This window comes from Microtus ochrogaster (genome assembly GCF_000317375.1).
Source record: "Microtus ochrogaster isolate Prairie Vole_2 chromosome 14 unlocalized genomic scaffold, MicOch1.0 chr14_random_1, whole genome shotgun sequence".
NCBI classification, from domain to species: domain Eukaryota; kingdom Metazoa; phylum Chordata; class Mammalia; order Rodentia; family Cricetidae; genus Microtus; species Microtus ochrogaster.
Window position 1 is genome coordinate 28,970,959 of NW_004949096.1, and position 25,914 is coordinate 28,996,872.

Sequence of the window (25,914 nt, forward strand, 5' to 3'; positions counted from 1 at the left end):
ATATATACATAATTTTCATAAACACACATATATACATTCTGTATAGCATTATAGTCAACATATGAATTCAATAGATTATACATTCAGTATGTAATATATAATACAAATACATAATATAAGCTACAAATCGTGTATTTATACATAACATAGTAAACTGAAAAACAAAATAAAACAAAAATTTATACAAGTATTCTGAATGTCATTTATATTATGAATTCAGTTATACTAAATGTTTGTATCTAAACAGTGTCAAGCTAATAAATTTATGGACTTAAAATGTTTTAAGGTGCTAGGGAGATGGCTTTGTTGGGAAAATGTTTCCCACACAAGCATCAGGACCAGACTGGCCGACCAGCAAGCTCCAAGTTAAGAACCTTGTCTAGAAAAAAAAAAGGGGGGGGGTAGATAGGAAGTGAGGAAGACACAAGTAACTGAGCTCTGGCCTTCACATGCATATACACATGTATTCATACATGTATTATGTTCATTCATTCATACATGTGTATGTTCATTCATTCATACGCACGTGTGCGCACACGCACAAGCAGACTAAGGTAGAAAATAAGCTCAAAAAAAGAATACAATTTAAAAACTCACATTTCAATAAGATGGTAGTATTTCTAAAAAGAATCTTTCCAAAACTAAAATAATTTTTCCCCTGCAAAGATAAAGAAAAGATAATTAGCATCAAGGCATTTTGATTTTCAAGACAGGCTAAGAATACCTAAATTTATAAAATATTCAAATTAATTTTCTTAATCAAAAGGACAACACACCTTTTCTTTTAGTGAAGGTCAATCACACTCAAACTGTTGGCTCTCGCCTCTCAGTGTAGTCCTGATTTCCTACCCACAGGTCATAAAGCAGGGACTATCAATGGGAAGCTGCTACAAATCTCAACTTAACTTGAAAGCATCATCATAGGGTAAAAGGAGTATGATTGCCAAGGCCTGCACTCCTGAGATGGACAGTTCCTTTTCTTCACTCACTAACCATTCCTAACAACCACCAACCACAGCTTTCAAATAAACTTTGAATAGTTTCACTTTTAAATTTAAAAGGACCCAAGTACTAATTATTTCAGTAACAGACAATTATAATTCAAAACCCAAAACCTTTGCCAAATGAGTAAAAGCTGCAAAATTTGCGATGTAAATGTACAATGAACAGGGCAAAAGCAAAACCAAAAAAAGTCAACAAAACAGTTAATGGTTTTTAAAGCAGTTCTTGCCCAAAATCTGGGTTTTGTGGTTCAAAATACTACTCTGACTCAAACAAGGTCTTCAAACTGGGAGGGGACTAGGTCAACCCATCAGTTAACAACCCAAACGAAAGACTATCCTTACGACATTACATTTTAGAGTTGTTCCATTCTGGCTGTTCTCAAGTTAAAAAGCATTTAAAAAAAAAATCCCCATGTCCCCTAATCACAAAAAAACTTCGAAGTTTAAACCCAATCAATCCATCTCATCCGTAGAAATATTTTTACAACAAAATTAAAATTAAGACACTAGAGTTAAGGGCTCCTATTTATTTGTCCCTTTCATCTAAGCCTAGGTAACTGGATTTTGTGACATTCTAGCTGAAAGAGAAACCATGGACCTGTGCATCAAGTTTCTCTGAAGTTCGGCGCTCAAAGTTCTGACTTTCCCCGTGAGAAGCCGCTTGGCTCCGACACTCCTCTCAACTAGGGCAAACAGTGCAGCTCTTGGCTTAAGCAGGAGAGACCCCGCCGGCACACTCTGGGTATCCCACCCTCTTTGGAAACCGACTTTCATGAAACCATCCTGGACCCCTTGGGCCACCGTAGCCCCACCTCTCATCCCCCTCCAGGCTCAGTAGCGACTCCAACACTCACCGACGGCATCGGAATGTGCCATTTTGATCTATCCGCGGCAAACACGGGTGCTGGTCCTGCACCAAAAAACGACAGTGGGAACGGCTGCGCCCCCAAAAGAAGAAAGACGACAGGAGACACCTGAAACCACGCAGCTACCGCCATCTTCACAGCCATGAAGCGACTAACCCAAAGCATTGAGCCTCCTTCCGGCTGACTAGTCCCGCCTTCTTCCGGCTTGTCTCACCCTCTTCCGGCTCTGCTCTGTGGGCGGGATTATCCGGGTCCTTGAAACTGCCGCTCTTCCCTCCGAACGTCAGAGCGCGCCAGAAACTTTACGTCTACTGCGCAGGCGTCTTCTCGTCTCAACCCGAGCGTCGCCTAAGGCTAACTATCGGAGAGTTTGCGGCCCGGTACTTCCCTCTGTTCTTCTGCCATTAAAGGAGCTTAGTGCGTCGGTCAAGTCTCTGCTCCTCCCTCTTCTTCCCGCACCTCATCCTTTCCAAACCAAGGTCAGGCGCCGGTCAGAAGTCTGTAGAAGCGCGCGCTCTGGATGCATGATTGACATCCAGTAGTGAGTTCTTCGGCTGTGGAGCTGTGGAAGCAGAGCCTGGAACTTGGCAGACTGGAATAGAAGCGGTTCATGAGCTTCAAAGTCCCCTTTAACCACGAAAGACTGCAGGTCAGCTGCAGCAGTTTGCCCGGACATCAGCGTCCAGCAGTGATCCAAACGGCAGTCCCCACTCAAAGCTAAAAGTGGAGAGAGACCGGGGCAGCTTTCGGTTTCACAGGGTGACAGGCACAGAGACATACCCTGAGGCTGTCTCGGTACTTCCTGTTTCTCACGCTCTAGACTAACCTTTAGGGCTCTCTGCGTGCAAGCCTCCTCGGCAAATAAAAGCAAAGTTCCTCGGCCACTCAACCAGTATTTACCAAGTATCTCCCAGTAGACGCTCTGGTTTGCGCCTGAGAAAAATTCCCGGAGAAAAAGTCAAGATTTGTCCCCCGCCCCTTAAACACCTGGAGAGGACTCTTCTTTCCCATAAATTTGACTGTGATGAAGTACGAGTCATGATTTAGCAAGTCTGCTTGCTAACTTCTTTTAAAAGATCGTCAGAGGCTGTGGCTTGAGAGTTAGGAGTCAGGCAGAGTTAACAGGGAAGCTATGGAAGCAACTGAGAAAGAGAAAATCAGGTAAAGGCCAATTGCTCCCGCTGGAACTTACTCCTAAACAACCTTCTAGCTTTGAAAGCTTCACTTAACGTTTTAATGGCACTTCCTTGAATGCTTGATATTTGCTTTGTGGTTCTTTCCTGCTTCTGCTGGAGAGTTGAGTAATGTTAATAGCTAACCTCTTGAAGTACTTCCAGGAGGGTTAGGTAACTTTAACAGTGAAAAGGTTGCCTTCCAAACTCTGAGACGTGACTTTTAAGCGCGCTTCATTCCGCCTTTAGGTGGTTCCATCTCTTCCTGTGCCACTCCACAGCTCCTTCAAAACTGGAAACCGAAGTCTGCAAGGCCTCCTAATGCTTGCACACTTGATGAAGATAAGCAGTACCAAAAGACCGAGTTTAATGAAGGGTTTCATTTTTACCACGATAAAATACTTTCTTGGCATGGCTAAGTGTTTCTGCCTATCCAGGCCTATTTTCATAGTTCAGCTTCCTTCAAATTTATGGACATGCTAACTGCAGTTGCAGGAAGACACACCTCTTTACCCTCCCCCTCCGCCTGGTAGCTTATAGTTGTTTTAACTAACTGAAATACATATATATTCAAGTGGTAGTGTCCTTCTTTTTACATTCTATTCCAGATGTAATACTTTTTTTTTAAATTTATTTATTTATTGAGGATTTCTGCCTCCTCCCCGCCACCGCCTCCCATTTCCCTCCCCCTCCCCCGATCAAGTCCCTCAGATGTAATACTTCTTGAAACTTGGTTTGAAAGGATATTAATCTCTCTACTGTTGGAATCCTCTGGGAAGTTTTGCCTTTTATGTTTGTTCCTATTCCGATGCTAGCAGCTGGCAAATACCTTTCCTTTTTTTTTTTTTTTTTTTTTTTGGTTTTTCGAGACAGGGTTACTCTGTGGCTTTGGAGCCTGTCCTGGAACTAGCTCTGTAGACCAGGCTGGTCTCGAACTCACAGAGATCCGCCTGCGTCTGCCTCCCTAGTGCTGGGATTAAAGGAGTGCGCCACCATCGCCCGGCAGGCAAATAAATACCTTTCTGAGAGGATTTGGAGCCTTGTCTGTGGTTGCCTGTTAGACTTTAGAAGAACATTTAGGCAGTCTATGGCTTCTTCAGGTCTAACCTCTCAGGAAGTAAATGCCCTGAAAATAGGTGAGGAGGCTGTTTGCCTGTTTTGGATTTAGATTTCAGATTTTAGTGTTGTGTTTATTATTTTTAAAGCTCATAATTGGCAGTGCCCTTTTCCTATGGCTTTCAGACGAAGCCCATGAAGATGCTCTGGTTCAGTTTGGTAGTTTTACAAAAGGATATTGTTCTGCTGCATATATCCTGTTGCCCCGTGAAGTCTTAAAGTGACAGCAGTGATGGAGTTTTGCAATGCAGAGTAAATTCCAAAAGTTTATTTTGCACACGTTTATACTATAATTAGGAAAGGTACAAACAATGAGCTCACAGATGTTATATAAAATGTATCTCTTAAAATGTCTTCTTTAGTGTTGAAGATGAAGCTGTGGATAAAACCATTTTCAGAGACTGTAGCAAGATTGCTTTCTACAGGTAAGTAAATAGACCACCCAGAAAACACTCCTGTCAGTATTTCCAAATTAATTCCACTAAGCTTTTGAGAACTGGGGGCAGGTGGGGGGTGGTTAAGAAGAGGACCTTTAGGAAAACTAATGAATCATTTTATATACTTACTATTAAATAATTTAAATTGTATTTTTTTTTTGGTCTTGGTTTGTTTATGTAGCCCTGGCTATCCTGAAACTTGGTCTATAGACCAGGCTGGCCTCCCAAGTGCTAGAATTAAAGGTGTATACCACTACCACCCAGCCTGTATTTTATTTTGAAAGCTAAAATATTCTTAAAATGTGCATTTTCAAAGATAATACACTGACCTGGCTTGAAAATCATATACGGTACATATTGAAAGTATTACTCCTGCCTCTACTTCTCCATCATCTTGTCCCTTCAAGTCAGCATATTTATTAATTTCTTATCTATTCCTCCAATATTTTTCACAAATACATATATTCTTATATCACCTCTTTCCTTACACCTACAAATAGATTTCTATATGCATTGTTGTGTGCTCCCCCACACACACTTTATATATTTAGTCGGGAGAGCTCCCCTTCAGTACATGGGCGTTTCCCTCTACTTTGTGCTCATGGTATCCCACTGGGTAGATGCTCTATAATTTATTTTGTTCTAGACCCACTTGCTAGAGCCTCAGGTTGTGGCTTCTTTTTAATCTTTTGCTCTGAGAGTGTTAGCATATGCAGAGATGTGTATGTTATTCTCTATAGCTGCAAGTGATTTGTGGGAGTGGAGCTGGAGATGTGACTCCATATCTGTGCAAGGCTCTAGGCCTGATCCTCAGCACTAAGGAAAACAAGACAGCAAAAACAAATAAACGAACAACAATAAAAAGTAGGATTTCTAGGAATTTGGTAACTGGATCAAAGAGTAAATACAATAGAAATGTGTTAACTATTGATATATTTCCCTCTGTGGGGATCTTTTATACTTACTTTAATATTTTTGAGGATATTAGCCTAGAAAAAATGTGCCTTTAAAATCATCTTTTAAAACGTCTAGTTTGGTGGGATCTGTGGGTTAGGTGGTTCAAGAGCCTGATTTTTACCTATTTTTATATGGTTCAAATAGGAAATCATGTAAATTAATTTTTTGTTTGTTTGTTTAATTTTGTGTTTTGTTTGTTTATTATTCAGAACATCGTCTCACTCTATAGATCTGACTGGCATTGGATTGACAACAGCCTGCCTGCTTCTGCCTTCTGAACTGAGATTAAAAGTGCTATGCCCCATGCCCAGCAAAAATTGTTTCATGTATTTTTAAGTCTCTATTTCAGTCATTCTCTGTTCTAGGGGGAAGAAAAGATGTCATTTTAACTCAAAACAGTTATTTTAGAGGAAAGTACCTTGTTAAACCAATAGCCCACACTGAATTTCCACAAGAATCTATGTATCTACTAAAGTTCCATTTTATGAAAAGGAGGAGAAAATTTGAGCTCATAAAAGTTATCTTTCAAGTTTGGGATGGGGAAATGGCTTAGTAGGTGAAGTACTTGCAACAAGACCTGAGTTTAATCCCTAGAACATATTATAAAACTACCAGTCATGAGCACTTGCAATCCCAGCCCTGGGGAGGCAGAGACAAACATGTCTCTAGGTCCTCCTGGGCAGCCAGCCTAGCCTGCTCGCCTAACCCCATGCTAGTAAAAGACACTGACTTAAAAATAAAAAGAACAGTCTCTAAGGAATGATACCTGAGGTTGTTTCCTGGCCCCCACTCACATGTTCATATACCTGTACATGCACACACACATAACACATACGAAAGAAAGGAAATATGTAATATGCCCCACTTTCTCAATAAACAAGACAAGATGCCATTCTTGAGCAGTATTATGTTGAAATTAATGTTATTTTACTGATAATTTTACTAGAACACTAGTAATATATTCTTGGTACTTTATAAGAGTATCAGTACTGTCTATGCCAGTCACTTACTCTGATAGTCAATTTTACTGACATTGACATAATGATATAGTCTATTAGATACAGACAAGTCGCAAGCAGCTTTTATATAGCTGTATTATTTTGTTCTTATATTGCTTTTTATTGCTGTGATTAAAGACCATGATCAAGCCTGGCAGTGGTGGTGCACACCTTTAATCCAAGCACTTGGGAGGCAGAGGCAGGCAGACCTCTGTGAGTTCGAGGCCAGCCTGGTCTACAAGAGAAGTCAGGACATGAACTCAGTGCAGGAACCTAAAGGCAAGACCTGAAGCAGAGACCATGGAAGAGTGCTTCTTACTGATTATCTTCCCCAACCCCCACCCCCGCTTTCTCAGCTACCTTTCTTAAACCACCTGCAGCATCACCCATGGTGGGCTGGACCCTCCCACATCCATAAATTAATCAAGAAAAAGCTCCCACATACTTTCCTACAGCCCAGTCTGTTGGAGGCATCTTCTCATTTAAGGTTCCCCCTTTCCAAATGACTCTAGTTTGTGTCAAGCTAACAAACTAACCAGAACAATACTCTGTATCTGTAGGCGGCAGAAACAGCAGCTCTCCAAGAACCCCACCTACCAGGCATTGTTAGATGCAGTCACAACAGAACCAGACAGGACCAGCTTCCAAATCGTCAGTGAAGCAACTAAGGTGAGGTGGAAGAACAATTTACTTTTGTTTATTGGGATTGAACTATATTCATTTCTTTTTGTTTTTGCTTTTCAAGACAGGGTTTTTAATGTATCCCTGGCTGTCCTAGTACTCACTCTGTAGACCAGGCTGGCCTTGAACTCACAGAGATCTACCTGCCTCTGCCTCTCAAGTGCTGGGATTAAAGGTATGTGCCACCACCACCAGGCAAATTATTTCTATGACAGCTATCTATGCCTTAGTAGCTTTGTTAGAGAAGAAATATTACACACATACACACACACACACAAACACGCTGATCCTATATTAATTCTCTTTGAGGTAGGGCTGCATGTGGCCCAGTTGACCTCCAGCTTTTTACTTGACTGAGGCTCCTCTAACTCCCTACCTCCTTCCTCTGTCTCCCAAGTGCCACAATTACATGCTTCTGCTGCTGTATCCAGCCAGTCTTACCTCCGTAGTAATGTGAATATCAACGAAGAGATTGTCTGTGTATCACATGTTTCTCTAGATGTTTTACATGTGTTATTTACTTTTAACTCCTTTCCATAATGCACTTAAGACATGCATTGTATTGTCCCCAATTATCAAACAAGGAAAATGAAATCTAGGAAGACATTTGCCCTGTGTTACATAGCTTTAATTTTCTGTCTTTGACAGATTCTGCCAAAGATCCATACACTTTCCAGCTCAGTATTGTAGAATAGTTTCTCATGAAGCCTGAACAAGGGGCAGATTCAACAAATGTTCAAAATTCAAAATTTAGGTTGCCAAAGAACCTATAGTAGTGTTGTGTAGTAGAAAATCCAGGACATGAGGATTCTGACTCTGAGCTTTTTCACTAGCTGATCACCATAGCTCCTACAACGTAAAGAAATTTCAGTAGGATATTTTAAGGACTTTTGTCTCACCTTTCAGTTGATCACACTGCTTCGTATGTGTCACAGAGATGGGTCAGTTACGGAATTATTTTGAGCTGGACCAGAAGGTGAGACTGCACAAATCCTAACCCTGACTTTCAGTACTCCTCCACCTCCTAAGCGCAGCTTAAGCTTCTAGAGCCTCTCAGACCAATATGCATTAGCTGGTATTTCTTGAAATAGAAACAGTTTTTTAAGACTGTGGTCTGGGTCCACTAACCGCTCACAGTGACTCCACTAACTGTCCAACTGTTTCCAGTTCTCGGCCAGTTGAACGTTGTGTGAAATCTCCCTGTGACTGTACAGCTCCCGTTGTGTAATGCTGTATTGAGGAAATGCAACAGAAAACAGGACAAAAATTATCCCACAGTGTTGGAGGAGGTTCTCTAGGACCTTAATTTAGAAACTACTAGTATGCCACAAACTTGACTCCCAGATTAGTGATCCCACAAGACTTTCCAGGAAACTTTGGGCTTACCACCAGATGTCAGGCACTTTCTTGTCTTGTTTTTTTCTGATAATTTTTTAATTTCCTTGTTCTCTTCATTGTATCTGACTGCAGTGAGTTGTAGTGTCCATGATCTGGAAATAAAACCCTTATCAATCCTTGTGATGGCTGAGTGCATAGAACCTGTTGAACAATCCACTGTCATAAAAATGCCAAAGCAGCCAGGTCACGGTGGTGGCGCATGCCTTTAATCCCAGCACTCAGGAGGCAGAGGCAAGCAAATCTCTGTGAGTTTGAGACCAGCCTGGTCTACAAGAGCTAGTTCCAGGACAGCTAGTACTGCTGCACAGAGAGACCCTGTTTCAAAAAACAAGAAAACAAACAAAAAAAACTGAAGGCAAAGAAAATAAGGTAGAATTACTTCAAATACCATAAATAAACCAAAATTCACTTCTTAACACAGCTTGACACCAATTCAGTGAGTGCCAGACTCCTGCACATGCTTCCCTATGTTGTAAGAGATCATTCTTCTCTCTTTGGATCCTAAACATTGAGAGGCAAGGTAATTCAAGTCACGTGCCAACCAGAGCCTAACAGATCTGGATGACCTCCAAAAAGAAGACTTCAGAGTGCAGAGGGGCCCAGAGGATGGATCTTAACACAAGACAGCACATGGCTCAGAAAGGAGCCAGGAAGTCCATCAAGAAAGAGCAAATTATCCGAAATGTCAGCAGCAAAGCCCCCAAGACTGAGAAATTTGTGGCTACTTAAAGTGTACTCCACGTTTAAATATCAAGACTGTATTGGAATCTGTGTAATCTGATCTCAAGCAGATGTATATTTTAAAAAGTCACCCTGAAATTCTGCCTAATTACATTTTAATGTTCAAGTAAGATGTTCAGGTAACTAGGGGGATTAGGATTCCGTGCCCTCTATTGGTTTGATGGACAGTAAAGATAATACTCTTCAGACAGTAATCTGAGAAGTTGTCTGTACTTCCTAACCATCTCATTGCATAGGAACAGGGTCAAAGGTCATTCCTAGGCTGAGACAAATGTATTAAGGACATGGTCCAGAGATTTAGAACAAGCTGCGTATGTGCATCTGATAAGAATGAAAGCTTTTTTCTTTCAGGTTCAGAGAGACGAAGTCCAGAATCTAAGAGGATCATATTCAGCTCACAGCTGCACTTCTCCAATTGCACTGAGCAGGCAAATTCTGACAAACCAGGAACTCCTTGTGCCTGCCTGCCCAGCTGCCTAACCCCACACTTTTAAAACCTTAAACGACTGACTTCAGATTTTGACTTCTTGTCAATCTTGAAGTCTAGTTCTTTTTCTTAAATCCACTCCTAATAAACAATGAGGAAACAGAATCAAGCTTTAGCAATATTCTCTTAGTTTGCTTTGGCTGCATAACAAAATACCAAAGACCAAGTGACTTAAACAACAGACTTAGTTTTCAAGAAGCCAACACCCACATCAGGAAATGGCTCTCTTTCTGGCTTACAGACCTCGTATCCCACATGATTGGAAGACACAGGCAAAGCAAATTCTATTCTTTTCTTATAAAGGCAGTAATTCCATTCCAGGGACTCTCCCCATGAGCTCTCATAACCCTAATATCACATAGCAGTCAAAAATAGTACATTTGTAAATATACAGGTAAATGTCCAATAAAGAAGCTGTTAGAAGAAAAAACTAAGGAAAATGATTAGAAAAGTGTTTACTTTAAAGTTCTGTTCCGGTTTGATTTTTCCCTCCTACTGTTATGAATGTTTTGCCTTGAATGAAAACGTGACACAGGTTGGACAGCAGAGACTGGCCTTTTGGCACTAATACAGGGAAATGGATGTTGTCCATTAGTGAGGTTAGCTGGACTAAAGCTTTATCTTTAATGTACTTTATATTGCTAACTTTGGTGTTTTCTGCTGATTTGATTAAACATTTGTAAGCATTTTTACTTTCTTTTGCAGCCTGTTAGCATGGTTTCACCAGAGATGCTTCTAGCAGCTTCTTTAAGGATCCAAGTATATCGCTAAGCCTCTGTATGAAGTTACTCCTTGCCTCTTCATTTAAGTGGGATTAAGATGAGACTTTGCCAACTAGCCACCTCCTCAGCAGATGGGGCACAGCTGCTCCTTAGCAAGTAGTGTTCATCCTGAGTGGCCAACAAGCAGTTAATTGGGAACTGGCCAAACAGAACCATACCTGGATAGGCTAATTGCCCTCCAGAAATGGGCTAAAAATTAGCAGGAGGTCACCGTTGTTCCATAGAATCCATGCTTGCAGTTATCACAAATAGCTGAGACCATTAAAAATAGCAAAATAAATAACACACTATAATATGCAAACAAATAAGCTGAAAAAGCTGACTTGTATATCTAGAAAAGGAGTATGGCATGCTTGGGCTCAGGTTGCAATGCCGCTAATCATAGCATAGTTTCCGTTCCCACCAGTTATTGCATAAGCACTGCTCAGAGTCTTTGCTGAGTTCCAAGGGAAATACTGTTCCTCCTCTTGACCTAATTGAGGGCTGCTATGACAAGATCTAACGCAGCCTTCTGGAGAAGCTGTAGGCAAGCTCATCTGGTAACCATCAAGGCTTTTCATAACTCAAATGAAGGTTTCCGCAGTAGAGTGAGACATGTAGAAGCAGACATGTGTGGGTTCAGCGGCATCTTGGCTGCAGTGTTCTCTGTGGCTGAGGTATAGCTTCCACAAAGCCTTTCCTAAATTGTTCAGACAGCTGGTGTGCCATGGCAACAGCTGCCAAAGGAAGAAATGTTCAACTTACACTTAGGGGCAGCTGGGCACAAGGGAGAGATTCATTATCAGCCAAAGGCTCAAAACTGCACCACCCCCAACAGGTCGCATAGCTTATCTAAACAAAAAGACAAAAACACGAGAGGTTGCTTACAATAAGGGCCCATTGTTTACATTTTTCTGTTTTGTTTTGTTCTGTTTACATTCTTAATATTTATTTATTTATTTATTTATTTATTTATTTATTTATTATGTACACAACATTCTGTCTGTGTGTATGCCTGCAGGCCAGAAGAGGGCACCAGACCTCATTACAGATGGTTGTGAGCCACCATGTGGTTGCTGGGAATTGAACTCAGGACCTTTGGAAGAGCAGGCAGTGCTCTTAACCTCTGAGCCATCTCTCCAGCCCCCTCTGTTTACATTCTTAACATTATTTGATGATATTTAACTCATAGGCAGAAAAAATTGGGAAGGATCTGATCCAGGGTCATCTGGGGAGAAAGAGCTTCCATTAATAGCATGCCTCCATCAGGTTAACCTGTGTTGTGGGGCATTTTCTTAATTATTGATGTAGGAGAACTCAGCTATCTGTGGGATATGGCATCCCTGGGCAAGTAGTCTTGAATTGTGTAAAGTAGATATCTGAGCAAGCCATGAAGAGCAAGGCAGTAAGCAGCACCCCTCCATGGTGTCTGCATCAGTTCCTGCCTCGAGTTCCTGCTCTGACCTTCATGGTAGACTGTAAGATACAATATAAAATAAACTCTTTTCTTATCAAGTTGCTCTTAGCAATAATTTTTATCACAGCAAAAGATACTTATCCTCCTACCAATTCTTGAAGGCCCTCCTTAAGTCCCTTCCTCCAAGAGAGACTTCCCAGGCTTTCACCTTGCACACATTAGTACTCCCCTTACTATTTTGCCACTAATTCTGTATTTGTACTTTCATCTCAGCTTTATGTAAATTTTATGTAGGTATCATCTTCTCTAAATTGCAACCCCTCTAGGAGTGTAGTGGTCACAATATTACATATAAAATAAATGTTAGTTATTAAAAAGAACCACAAGACTGTATGTCTGGCTTGTGAGAAATAGATCATATGAGTTTCAGCTCTTTTTGTATTGGGGCATTTTTAAATGTTGGAATTCTAATGGCATATTCAAAACAACTCAAGTATGTGAAAAAGTGAGCATGTAAGCAGTCATTATAGTCAGTTCTATAGCAGTCCTGTATTAGAGTGGCTATGAATGCATCTACAGCCACAGCACCAGCTGGTAGCACTTCAGAACAGCATTACTGATAGTGGGCCCTGACTGCTCTCCTCTAGTCCCAGAAGCAAGGTGGTTCCAGTCACATGGCTTTTCAAATGCTGCTGTTGTTTTCAGTGCCGCCTGTCTTTTGCTTTCACAACCTCATGTCGTTTACACTACATTATGTGGCCTTTACGGCTGAGCCTACATCATAGCAGACATAATAACAGTGTAGGTACCCATGTGTAACCAAAGCTCAGAAGAAGAATTTACAGTAGACTAACGATGTGGAATTCCCCTCTGTATACTGTGAATATGTTTTGGTTTTTTTTTTGTCACCATTGGTTATTAAAGAAGCTGTTTCAGCCAGTGGTTTTGTAGAGTAAAGCTAGGCAGGAAATTCGAACAGAGATATAGAGAGAAAGTAGGCAGAGTCGGAGAGACTCCATGTAGCTGCCAAAGGAGACAGACGCCAGATCCTCACCAGTAAGCCACACCCTCGTGCAAATACACAGATTAATAGAAGTGGGTTAATTTAAGATGTAAGAGTTAGTTAATAAGAAGACTGAGCTAATGGGCCAAACGGTGTTGTAATTAGTATACTTTCTGTGGGATTATTTGGGAAGCAAAAGAGCAGTCTCCGCCTACAGACTAGTATGATATACTTGGTTAAAAACTTGTCTCTAAGTCATCCTCTGATCTAGGTGCTTCGTTTTCTGACCCAAATCCAGCCATTTCTGTTCCTATGAGGTCTCTGCTCTTGTTTTTGTCTCTGAGTATTATTTTTCTGGTTTTCTCTCTTTGTATTTTGTGTTGTTTCCATCCCTCTTGAATATTTTTACCTAGGTTCCCTAGCCCTTTGAGAAAGTTCCCTAGAAGCCTATTATTTTTACTGGCTGTAAAATATCTGTTGATTTTAGTTCAGTGAGCCTCATTTTATCCATGCTGAAGAATTGTAAAAATGATTTTTCTCAATTCTTTTCCTGGGCCTGATTCTTTCATCTTTCATTCAGCTGGATCCTGGCTACCCTGAATTTAACACCCAAACTCTTAGCACTTCTGTGCCTGGTCATATGTCCCGATTTTGTCAAGTCTGGTTGCAGCTTATGCAATTATCTAGTTTAATTATTAGCAGAAACCCCTTTTATTCTGAAGATCCTAGTTTGGATAATCATGTTTACCTAGCCTCAGACACACAGAAGATGTTTCTTGTGCTATAGCCTTAACGAAGCAAGCACAGGCATAGATTTGGGATGTGGTTTTGTTTTGTTGTTGTTGTTGTTTGTTTGGGTTTTTTTGTTGTTTTGTTTTGTTTTTGGCCAGCATTCTTCAATTTGTTTAGCCTATGATAATTTAAAGAAATGCTTTCCTAATTATTGTAATTTGACTATTAGAATAGATTATCACTGAGGTAACCTGTTGAAGCTACTCTCACACCTCCACTCCCAGGTTCCTCTCCGGGTTGAAGTTTATGGTATAGAGAAAAATATTTTCAGACTTAAAATCAATGAAGAAACTCCACTGAAACCAAGGTATGAAGTCCCTGATGTCATCACCAGCAAACTAGGAACTGTAAGGTAAGCCGTGGGCAGGGTCTATTATGCACAACCTTGGCATGTTTTTTTAATCATAACTTGAATGCACCCCCTATTTTGTTTGTTCAGAGTTATAATCAGTTGGCTACAGGGTTAATATTTAATCATTTGGGGATACATTTATAAATTTTCTACATTACCTATTAGGTTTTTCTTTAGCTCCCATTCCAAAACTGTTTTGTACCTCCAAATGAGAAGAGACAGAAATTTGGGCCAGCTCTGTTTCTCACAACAAAAATAGTTTATTAGGCAGAGTTTGGAACCAAGCAGAAGAAAAGCTATTTAATTTGCTCACTCGGATTAGCACCATGACTCAAGAGATCTAATACACTCACTAACTCTCACAGTGATTTATACGGCTAGACAGACTCACTTTTAATTAAGGGTGTTCTTAGAAGCCTAACGTATAATTTTACTTAAAGCCAGAGATAAACTAATGATTAGTATCTAGGTGAGAAAAATCTCTAGGGGTTAAAGGATTTTTCAAGTACTCATAAAATTTCTATCAGTTCTCTGCAGACATTCAGGTAAAACTTCAGTTGTGTTGCCTGGTAATTCCTGTTGCTTTGTCACTGAAAGAATATAAGGTTAAGACAGATGCTTTAATTTCCTCCATATCCTACCACAGTTTTATGTAGGTTATTTTCCATTGAAACACATGGTCCATAGATACTAAAGATTACATAAACACTGTGTGATAAGTATCGCTGTTAGTTCTGCTTCAGTTCCAACTACTTTCTGGGGGACCTTTAGCTACAAAAATAACAAAAACACTGAAAGCAGCCTTTGCCCTTTCCCAGACCCCTTTCTAGCTAGAGTTTCTGATGTGACTCACTTTCTGCCAATCATGTGTACTTAACAAAAATATTCAGTACTATTGTGCTTATCTAGATCTGGCAACTGTAGACTGGCTATAAGGTCACTAATAGGGCCACAGGTCCCTAATCTTCATATTACAGCCAAGATGGCATGATCCTGGAGCTAAGCAGTAGCCATGTGATTTCTGATTTCTCTGCTTCCTGATTGTAGTGGAGATATAAGATCACTGACTATCTAGTTATCCAGTTTTATGCTTGGAGCCTTTACCGGAGAGCTAACCCATTGTCTAAACCCTCCTAATGATGTAATAGACAACCAGTTCTCTTTGGTAAATTACGTTGTTTTTACTTAAAATAACCAGGACAGTTATTGACAGTCAAGTCCTGGTTGACACGGTGTTGATATGAGATTAACTAGCTGACATAGTTGGCAGTGAAGGGTACCATTGAAGGATAGAATACCAGTGCTGGGAGCAGAATTGTGTCTCCCTGTCCCCCAAATTTATATGCTGAAGGCCTCATCCCCAGAACCTCAGAACACAACTGCCTTTAGAGATGTGTTAAAGTGATAGTTAAAACAGGAATACAGTAGTGGTGCCCTAATACATCCCGACTGCTCTCCCTGTAAACTCAGAAAACTCAGGTTACGCATACACAAGGATATTCAGTGACAAGGCAGCGTCTGCAGGCCATGGAGCGAGGCCTTAAAACAAGCCAACCTGCTAACACCTCAGTTAGAGTTTCAGAGCTGTGAGAAAATGGGCTGCTAGCTAAACAACCCAGCCTGTGGTAATTTGTCATGATAACCCAGCAGCCTGACACAAGAGGACTAAACCACAGCATTCTGTGCTCTTGCTAAGTTTCTGGTGATAGTCAGCTGTACTGAGGGGCTTACTGAAAGCAAACCACGTGGTGGGAATATAGCACATTGTGACTGCCACTCAGAATTCAAACCTCTGAGAAGACCTGGCTGACATCAGCCTCTCTGAAGCATTTGATGACATAAAACAACCACCTCAAGGTTTTAAATTCTGAACTCACAGCACTATTAAAAAACCACTTCATTTCTATGACAATCTCATGTCCTATCTGGCTACAGAGTCTCTACAGCTATAGATACAGACTCAGAGTTTTATATCACAGGTTGCTGAATTAAATCATAAGCTGAGTCCACAGCCTACTCAGATCTGTGATTTAGGGCATCAACTGCAGAAATTATGAATGCCAGCATTTGAGATTTGGATAAATATAAATTCCCAAATTCCAAGCTCCAAGAAGCCTTCCATTCCAGCAGAAACCCCTCTTCCTGCTCCTTCTGTGAATGTTTCTTATATACACTCACACTACACATGTGTGGTTGTCTGAGGAGGGCAGGAAACGGCATCGGATCCCCTGGAGCTGGAATTACAGGCAGTTGTGGTCTGCCAGATGTGAGTCCTCCCCAATAGCAGCTATCACTCTTGGCTGCTGAGCCATCTCTCTGTCACCTTCCTATTCCTTCTGATAAATTGTCCCTGTCATGCCTGAGCACAACGAATAGACCTCGGCTGAGAATGACTTTGCAAAGGGATTTCTGTGTTCCTTATGCCTCACCTTTACCAGCCTTCACTGCCTCCAAACCAGAGAGCCTATTACAGCCAGCCTTGTGAGGAGAAGAATCACCTGCCTGGAGAAGTATAAGATTGTCATAGTGCCAGTGCAATGGCTCAGCAGAAACAGGTGCTGCCTCTAAGTCAGATGACCTGAGTTTGGGCCTAACATCTGTAAGCTGTCCTCCCACTCCACGTTTGCACACCCCTACACATACACACGGCACACAAAATAAAATTTTAATATCTAAGTTAAAAAATTAAAAATAAATAAGAATATTTAGATTCTGTGTGCCCAAGTGTCACTAGACTTTATAGACAGAAACGGTGATGGTGATGAACATCTGGTTGCATTTCCAACCTGTACCAATTACTTTGAATGTATGATTTCACTTAATTTTTTCCAAAATTTCTACTAGTTTTTAATTTTATGTATATTTCATAGACAAGAATTAGTCATAGGAGGTTGAAGTATATGGTAGAGTTATGTTCTGTCCAAGCTCTTTCCTTTCCTCTCCACAATGGCTCCTACTGTAGACATACCTATTCCCTGTCATAGGAAGACTCATTCAGTGACCAACACTCCGAATTGCAAATCACATCGACTCATGTAAACCTGTAGCAATTTATTTTTCTCTTCCTGCTCCATTGTCCAGGATGGTCTCGTGCTCAGGGGATGCTGGCAGCCTGATACTGACAGATGAAAAAGGCGACCTGAAGTGTCATATCTCAGCAAACCCATTCAAGATAGACTTGGTGTCTCAGGATGAGACTGTGCTCAGCATCAACTCCCTGGGCCAGTTATACTTTGAGCACCTACAGGTTCCTCACAAGCAAAGGTATTTATATGTACATTACTTGACCCTTAAGGACCTACCTTAATAAAACTGTCTGTAAATACCAGCTACCTCGAACTCAGGTCCTCCTGCCTTATTGGCTGAGCTTTCTCCCCTCTCCCCCCCCAAAAAAAATAAGATTTTAAAGGTAGCTGAAGAGCTTGTGTAATAAATTGTTTGTTATTGTTAGTGTTTCTCAGTTTAAAAAAACAGTTGGGAGGCAGAGGCAGTCGGATCTCTGTGAGTTTGAGACCAGCCTGGTCTACAAGAGCTAGTTCCAGGACAGGCTCCAAAACCACAGAGAAACCCTGTCTCGAAAAACCATAAAAAAAAAAAAAAACAGTTGAAGAAAAAAGACAGTTGGTAGTTTGAGTAAGATGTCTCCATAGCCTCTGGCTTGAATACTTGGTCCCCAGTTGTTTGTGCTTTTTTGAGGAGTCTTAGGTATAGTCTTGTTGAAGTATGTCACTGGAACCAGGCTTTAAGAGTGAAAAGACACACACCACCCCCAGGTCACTTTCTGCTTACTGCTTGTGATTCAAGATGCAACCCCAGCTCCTGCTCCAGTTGTCAGGTCTGTTGCCTACGACCTCCACGCCAACATCATGGACCCTCAGGAATCCTGCACCCAAATAAACGTCTCTTTCTGTTGCCTGGGTCACCGTGTTTCATCACAGCAACAGAGAATAACTGATAGAATATTTATATGATAATGACAGAGTAGTCAGAATTTTAGGTATTTTTATTTTCCCTTCTTTTCATTACTTTTTAATTTTTCCACAATGGGGATATATTAATTTTATGATAAATAGTAAGATTTTCCAGTGCTAACATTTCAAAATAAAAATAAGTTACAACTTAAAAAAAATCATCATGTAGAAATAGATAATGTGAAGTATTTCTGTAGGCCACATCACTTATTCTGATGATAAAAGCAGCAAGTGTAGACTGGGAGACCTTAAAACAACACTTGGTGAAAATGGGAGAGTCCTCTCTTCCAGACCATACCAGTCTTGGCAGCAAGCACCTTTGCCCACCGAGCCAACTTCCTACCCCTCCTATCCCCACTGACCTTGAAGTTGCTATGCAGGCAACGATGACTGAACCCCTAATACCCTGCCTTAGCCCTCTAAATCCTTAGAGTAGTTATGTGATGCCATGCCTGGCCCATAATGATGTCATATTTAATAAATGAAAGGATAGAATTTATGAAGACTTGGAAATGAGAGATTTTGTTACTGCATTAAATCCTGCCAGTCTTCCCGTTGCCTGAAACAACTTTATCTGTGTTTAAAACAGAGCTACCAAAGGGAACCAGGAGAGTGTGCCAGCTGACTCCTCTCAGGTAATTGAGATCTAGCAATTTACCCTTGATTTTCTTTAACACTCCTGTAAGCATGTAGTGGATTCTGCTCCCCTCCTCTCCAGAAGGGTGCTTGGGAGGTGTGCTGCTGTATATAAAAGGGGATTTCTTGTCTTTGTCTGTTTGCTCACCTTAGCACCTTAGTCTTCTTAGTGCGTGTGTGCATGACAAAAGTGGAAGCCAGAAATCAGTACCAGTATCTTTCTCAAGTATTCTCTATTTACCTTTTATTACATTTCATTTCCTTGCGCATGTGTGTGTGCATGTGCAGTATATACGATGTGTACTGTATCCATATATTTCTTTTGTTGGCATGAAGGAACACAAAGGGAAAAGAGACAGGTAAAATGCTAAAGAGCTAGGCAAGGCCATTCAATGGAGAGACTAGCAGTGCTTTTACTTAACAAAATCTGTTGAAGACTGCCTCCTGCAGGGCAGACACTGTTGAAGAAATTGGGAGTTCATCATTAAACTGACCTAAAGTCCTTGTTCCTCAGAATGTACCTCTTTTACGCTGACCTTTTTCAGTTCACCCTATGTAGATGGACGTTTCTTTCCTGCCCACCAGTTCCCACATAACCAATATGGAGACTTAATATTAATTATAAATGTTTAGCAGATAGCTCAGGCCTATTACTAACTAGCCCTTAAAATTTAAACTAACCCATTTCTATTAATCTACATTCTGCCACATGGTGTTGTCTCTTTCATCTTACACCTCCTGTTTCCTCTCCATGTCTTGTTGGTGACACCTCAAACTCTGGCCTCCTCCTTCCCAGCCTTCTCTCTACCCCAAAAATCCTGCCTAGCCATCAGCCAATCAACTTTTTTATGAACAATGAAATACATATTTACAGTGTACAAAGATTATTCCACAGCAACCCTAAGAACAAAGAAGGTTTTAAACATGGGGATAAGTGGTCTCACTTCTATTTTTAAAAGATTATTTTGGCTGAGTCATGAAGAATAGACAACTAGAAGTCTTTTGTATTTGTACATGTGGGTGTGGTATGCGCATGTCTGTGCACATGTGTACATGCATGCATATGTGAAAGCCAGAAGTTGTCATTTTCAATTACTCTCCACCTCGTGTGGCAGTCTCTCACCTGCTGGGGTTTGTACGTTCCAGTGTAGGGGCGAGTGGATTAGAAGGGTTAGGTCGGAGGAACAGAGATATGAAAGAAACACTGAGACATAGGATAGCAATGTGAGGGCACTCAGTGAATACTGAGTCTGCCTGCATTCATTTTCCGTATGTTTATATACCCAATCCAAAAAGGGGGGAGAAGGCAAAAGATTGCTTTAACATGACACAAAGGACAACCAGAACAGTTACTTGTTTCAATTCTGGAGACATCAAGCCACTATTTTGTGAGTTAAGCATTCTGATGTTTTGGGCAGGAAGCATTCTGATGTTTTGGGCAGGATATGCAGCAAATATACCTTAGACAAAGTATCCTGTAGGCAGTCACTCCTTTGGTCAAACCTCCTGTTTTAAAATGAAGGGGCAGGAATAGGCTTAAATTCTCTGATCTTTGGTCAGGGTGGAACAGACCCACCTCTGTGGGCCGTCTTAATGTCCAATACACCAAGTAACCACATCCTAGGTCAGGATATCTTGTTTGTAGACACACTTGTTGTCAACAACTTTGAAAGAGTAAAAACAAGCTCAAACTCTCTGACCTTTAGTCAAGGTGGAACAAGACTCACATCTGTGGGCCCCCACACTCACCTGAACTCAAAATTTAACTAATTTAGCTAGTGTGTCAGGCTTTCTTTTGGACCACTGACCATCTCTCAAATCAAGGCACAGAGACTTTGTTTTGAGTGCTCGCCTTATCTTGGCTCTTATTTCTTGCTAGCTCTTTTAACTTAAATTATCCTGTTTCTCTTCATCTATGTTTTGCCTTGGGGCTTTTTACCTTTCTTTCCTTCTGTATATTTTACTTTCACATGTCTGGCTGGCTGGGTGAGTTCCTGCCTTCTAGCTGCAGACATGTTCCTCTCTTTCTCCTTGTTCTTCTTCTCTTGAGCCTAAATTTCTCCTACTTATCATCTTTCTACCCACCAGCCCACCTATCCTTCTCCTGCCTAGCTGTTGACTGTTCAGCCTTTTATTAGGCCAATCAGGTGTCTTGGGCAGGCAAGGTGAAACAAACGCAGCACGTCTTTACATAATTAAACAAATGCAGCACAAACAAATGTAGCACATCTTCACATCGTTAAAAAGGCAGCAGAAACAAAGTAACACACCTTCACATAGTTAAAGTCATATTCCACAGCATAAACAAATGTAACATATCTTTGCCTAGTTGAAATATTCCGCAGCAAGCTCTTCTAGTCAGCTTGTCTGGGGATCACGTGTCTGCCTCCCTAGTACAGTGCACTGTGTCTATCAAACATTTACAGGGATGCTGAGGATTGAACACAAGTCTCCACACATTTAACAGCAAGTACTTTACCACTGAACTGTCTCCCCAGGATTCTGTAGCCCATGCTGGTCTGAAATACATTATGTAACCCAGACTGGCCTCCAACTCACAGCTATCCTCCTGCCTCAACCTCCTGAGTGCGGAGGTTCTGTGTGTGTGTACCAGCATACCTGACTGTTTGCAATGATGAAAGTATTTCTGGTGCCCTAAGGACAAAGTTGTTGTTGTTTTTGTTTTCCCTTTGGTTTTTCGAGATAGGGTTTCTCTGTAGCTTTGGAGCCTGTCTTGGAACTAGCTCTTGTAGACCTAATTCCTTGAGGCCTTGAACTCACAGAGATCTGCCTGCCTCTGCCTCCCAAGTGCTGGGATTAAAGGCATACACCACCACCTGGCAGTTTTCTTTTTCTTAAGACTCATCTGTATTGATGAAGATGAGAAAACTCTGTTTCAGAGCAGAGGGTGAGTGCATGACTATGGACTACATTGTGATGATGTGTCACATCCACTGGGAGATAGCTGATCAGATAGCTTGAGTCGCAGTTTTTAGTTACTGATCCTGTCACATATGTTACTAACCATCGCTATAGGAAAGTTTTCACTGTTTGAGGGAGTTCCCAGACTGTAATGCTTGTGCTGGGCCCCAAGGTAGCACAGTCATCACTTCAGGCCTGCAGATGTGGCTTCAAAGAAGCACAGGCTCGCTTTACAGAAGCTTTGATGATGAAGAAGGAAGCTAGAAATGGACAGTTCACTTTTAAGCAAAATTTCTTTCATACATTTTATATTTTCCTCTTTCTTATGTAAAATGGAGAAAGTTGTAGCTATAGAAAGAGGCAAGCCCCGAGAAATCACTGCCTTCCAATTTATCTGACGTCTCAAACCAGCATGGACGTGCACGTGATTGCAGAGGGGAAACTCAGTAAAAACAGGTGTCTGCTTCTGGCCTATCAAAATGCACTGATGTTGGACCAGGAAGATGGCTCAGGAGTGCTGCCAACATTATGGCCTGAGTTCGACCCTCAGAACCCACATAGGAAAAGGAGAGCTAATTCCTTGGGTTGTCCTTTGACCTCTACATATGCACGGTGGCTTATTCACCCTCTGACACATGAACAGTGAATTCATAAGTGTGAGAAAAAGTTAGAACTGACTAAAGTTATTAGATTCTCATGTTTTACCTCATGTTTTCACATGAACACTTTTCCTTCTAGTTGGGTAGTGTTGGTGCACACCTTTAATTCCAACACTCCAGAGGCAGAAGCAGGCAGATCTCTGTAGTCCGAGGTCAGCCTGGTCTACAGAGTGAGTTCCAGGACACCCAGGACTACACAGAGAAACCCTGTCTTGAAAAATCAAACATTTTTTCCTTTTATTTCTTTTATATGCAAAAGCTACATTTTCAAAATACCATTTTATTTTAGTTCATATAAAGATGTTTGTGACAAATGATGAGGCAGTTCCTCAAAAAATTAAATAGAGAATTGCAGTAAGACCCAGTAGCCCTGCTTCTTGTATGTGAGGACACTGCAGCACTGGCCACAGTAACCATAAGGGGGAGGAACAAAGACCAAACCAAAATGTGATCTATACAAACAATGAAGTCATATTTGGACCTAAAAATTAAAGTTCTGACGTGGGCTACAAAATGAATAAAACCAGAAGACAACCTGTGAAGTAAGCCAGTCATGAAAGAACAAACACTGTGCGATTCTACTTTATGAGGTGACTGTAGTCGAATTCATAGAGTAGAAAATAGAGCAGTTTTGCCATGGGTGCAGAGATGGGGAAATAGAGTTGTTATTTTGCAGGGAAGTCCAGGGTGGGCAGATGAAAGACTTGTGGGGCTGGATGCTTGAGGATGGCCTTCATCACACCACAGAGCAAATGTACTTGGTGACACTGGGCTGCATGCTTGGAAATGGTTAAAAGATAAAGTGTATGTTGTATATTTTAACACAGTAAAAAGATTCATAAGAATGATTATTGGCTTTTATAGAAAACACAAATTTAATTTATTAAATATATATTATAAACTGATCTTCAAAACTATGAGAAACTCGTTTCTCAGTCCTTTTTTTTTTTTTTTTTTTTTTTTGAGCAGAGGCTCAGTTTGGAGTCCTGACTTTACTATGTAGACCAGGCTGGCTTTGAATTACAGAGATCTACCACCTCTACCTCCCATGTGCTGGGATTACAGGCATGTGCTAGCACACTGCATTTTCTCTGTATTTAAATTGTTTGTTAGTAGTCATAGTAAGAATGTGTATAGTGCATGTGTGGAGCAAGCGTGCAGGCCTTGTACTTCTTGCCTTCCACCCTTACATGGGTCCCAGGGGTTGAACTTGGATTGTCAAGCTTGCATTATTAGAAGGCAAGGATCTATACCTGCTGAGCATCTTGCTGGTGCCTCAGTCTTCTCAATAATCCAAATAAGATATACTGTTATGGTAACCACATTTGTTGCAATTTATAAGCTCATTTTGATCTTCTTTTTATGAATTAGGAAAATCAGGAAGACCTAGGCCTGTGGGAAGAGACATTTGGAAAATTTGTGGATGTCAAAGCTAATGGTAAATTGTCAAAGTTAAGGATATAATATTAAAATAGATCATTTCAAAATATCTAAATATTTATGTCTAAAAGTCATTTGATGGGCTGGAGTGATGGCTCAGCCGTTAAAGGCTAGGCTCACAACCAAAAATATAAAAGTCATTTGATGGTGGGAGTTACAGATCAGTGATAGAATTGCCTGGCTAATGTAGGGGGTACACTGGGTTCAATCCCCAGTGCTATAAACAAACAAACAAACAAATTGTTGACAGAGGTTTCTGCCCTGCCTAATCCTGCAGAAACGCACAGAGGCCTACATTAATTATAAACTGGTTGGTCTATTAGCTCAGGCTTCTTATTAATTAACTCTTATATCTTACATTAACCCATAATTCTTGTCTGTATTAGCCATGCAGCTTGGTACCTTTTACAGTGAGGCATTTTCATCTTGTATCCTTTGCATCTGGGTGATGACTACAGACTGAGCCTTTCCTCTTCCCAGAATTCTCCTATTCTGGTCGCCCCACCGATACTTCCTGTCTGGCTGCTGGCCAATCAGCATTTTATTAAACTAATATAAGTGACAAATCTTTACAAGCTACATGACCATTGTCCCACAGCAACAAATAAATAAATTCCTTAAGCTTTGGATTTAAAACAAGTAACTTCTGTAAAGTGCACAGAAATCTCTAGGTTGGATTTCCTATTCTTCAATAATGCAGTGCAAAGAGCAGTAATTGTGTGCACCTTATGGAGGAATGAGAGCGATAATGGACCATGTGCAGCTTATGTTAGGAAAGGGTCTGGGCCAGCATACTGCTTGTGTTCTGAGTAAACCAGACAACTGGAAATGCCACATATTTTCATGAGACCCAAGTGATGAGAACCCAAGTTATACAGCTCATCTGCTCTAACATTTTTATTTTTTAAATATTTATTTATTATGTATACAATATTCTGTCCGTGTGTATGTCTGCAGGCCAGAAGAGGGCACCAGACCTCATTACAGATGGTTGTGAGCCACCATGTGGTTGCTGGGAATTGAACTCAGGACCTTTGGAAGAGCAGGTAATGCTCTTAACCACTGAGCCATCTCTCCAGCCCCTGCTCTAACATTTTTAACTAGTAATTCTCAATTCTCTTCGTCATTGTCACAGGTGCTGCATGCCTATCTATGGCATTTCTCACCAGGCTTATCAATATGGTTCAGGGGATGGGCTCACATATCACAGTCATGAGAGGTCATATCCTGAGGATCCAGGAAAGCCTTCTTGCTGTTCTTAGGTAGTTCTTAGGGAGCCACAGGTAGGCTGACAGGAAGATTATCAGTCAGAAGAGAAGCACAAACTCTCTCAGCAGAGATTGAACATGCTCAGTATGGGGGGGGGGAAGAACTGCAGCACACAGCTCAGACAACATAACTAGTAAGTGACAGAGCTTTGCATTCATACACATTATGTGTAACACCCAGTTTCACATACACATCCATTGCATCCACCAGTGCCCAGACATCACAGTGTCTTACAGTCGATGCACAGCATTGATTGGTAGGGGCAAGTTCAGACCTCTCTACTCCCAGCCAAGTTGTTAGCTATTAGCTAAATCTTTTAGATTGGTCCATTTGAGAAATAACTCAGCCATGAGCCTGGTCTCTACAGGTCCTTCCTCTGTCGGTTTGGATTTCTCCTTCCATGGATTTGAATATCTCTACGGTATCCCTCAACATGCAGAGTCACACCAACTTAAAAATACTGGGTAAGTAGCAGCAAAATTTCTTAAGTGGGCTCTGCCTTGATATCACTTATGGAGTTAAGAAACCTTCCTAGTAGTTTTTCAGGTTCTGAACTGTATTGGAGATTTGAAAGCTAGGTAAGAACACGCAAGCGAGGTTCTGTACATTTATTCTCTCTGCTCTTGACTGTGAACGCTGCAGTAAAGGACTGCAGTCTGGAACTGTAAGCCAAAGAAGCCCTTGCTCCCTAGGTTGCTTTTTGTTTTTGTTTTTTGTTTGTTTGTTTGTTTGTTTTTGTTTTTCGAGACAGGGTTTCTCTGTAGCTTTGGTGCCTGTCCTGGAACTAGCTCTTGTAGACCAGGCTGGTCTCGAACTCACAGAGATCCGCCTGCCT

At 41.1% G+C, this 25,914-nt stretch overlaps 2 protein-coding genes across 3 annotated transcripts in view; one reads left to right on the forward strand and one right to left on the reverse strand.

Annotated features, from left to right (window-relative positions):
- The window catches only part of Tmem87a (transmembrane protein 87A), a 47,630-nt gene extending 45,536 nt beyond the window's left edge, over window positions 1-2,094 (reverse strand). For both annotated transcript variants that reach the window (XM_005364301.2, XM_005364300.2), the window contains exons 1-2: window positions 1,859-2,094; window positions 598-658 (exon numbers count right to left, since the gene is read on the reverse strand). In XM_005364301.2, coding sequence (XP_005364358.1) covers window positions 598-658; window positions 1,859-2,035 — 238 coding nt within the window. In that variant the 5' untranslated portion in view covers window positions 2,036-2,094. The remainder of the gene's footprint in view (window positions 1-597; window positions 659-1,858) is intronic.
- A 75-nt stretch (window positions 2,095-2,169) lies between these two features.
- Ganc (glucosidase alpha, neutral C) overlaps window positions 2,170-25,914 on the forward strand; it is a 58,864-nt gene continuing 35,119 nt past the window's right edge. Inside the window, exons 1-8 of the mRNA XM_026787859.1 lie at window positions 2,170-3,031; window positions 4,521-4,583; window positions 7,111-7,219; window positions 14,055-14,182; window positions 17,264-17,446; window positions 18,743-18,788; window positions 23,742-23,808; window positions 25,447-25,543. Coding sequence (XP_026643660.1) covers window positions 3,003-3,031; window positions 4,521-4,583; window positions 7,111-7,219; window positions 14,055-14,182; window positions 17,264-17,446; window positions 18,743-18,788; window positions 23,742-23,808; window positions 25,447-25,543 — 722 coding nt within the window. The 5' untranslated portion in view covers window positions 2,170-3,002. The remainder of the gene's footprint in view (window positions 3,032-4,520; window positions 4,584-7,110; window positions 7,220-14,054; window positions 14,183-17,263; window positions 17,447-18,742; window positions 18,789-23,741; window positions 23,809-25,446; window positions 25,544-25,914) is intronic.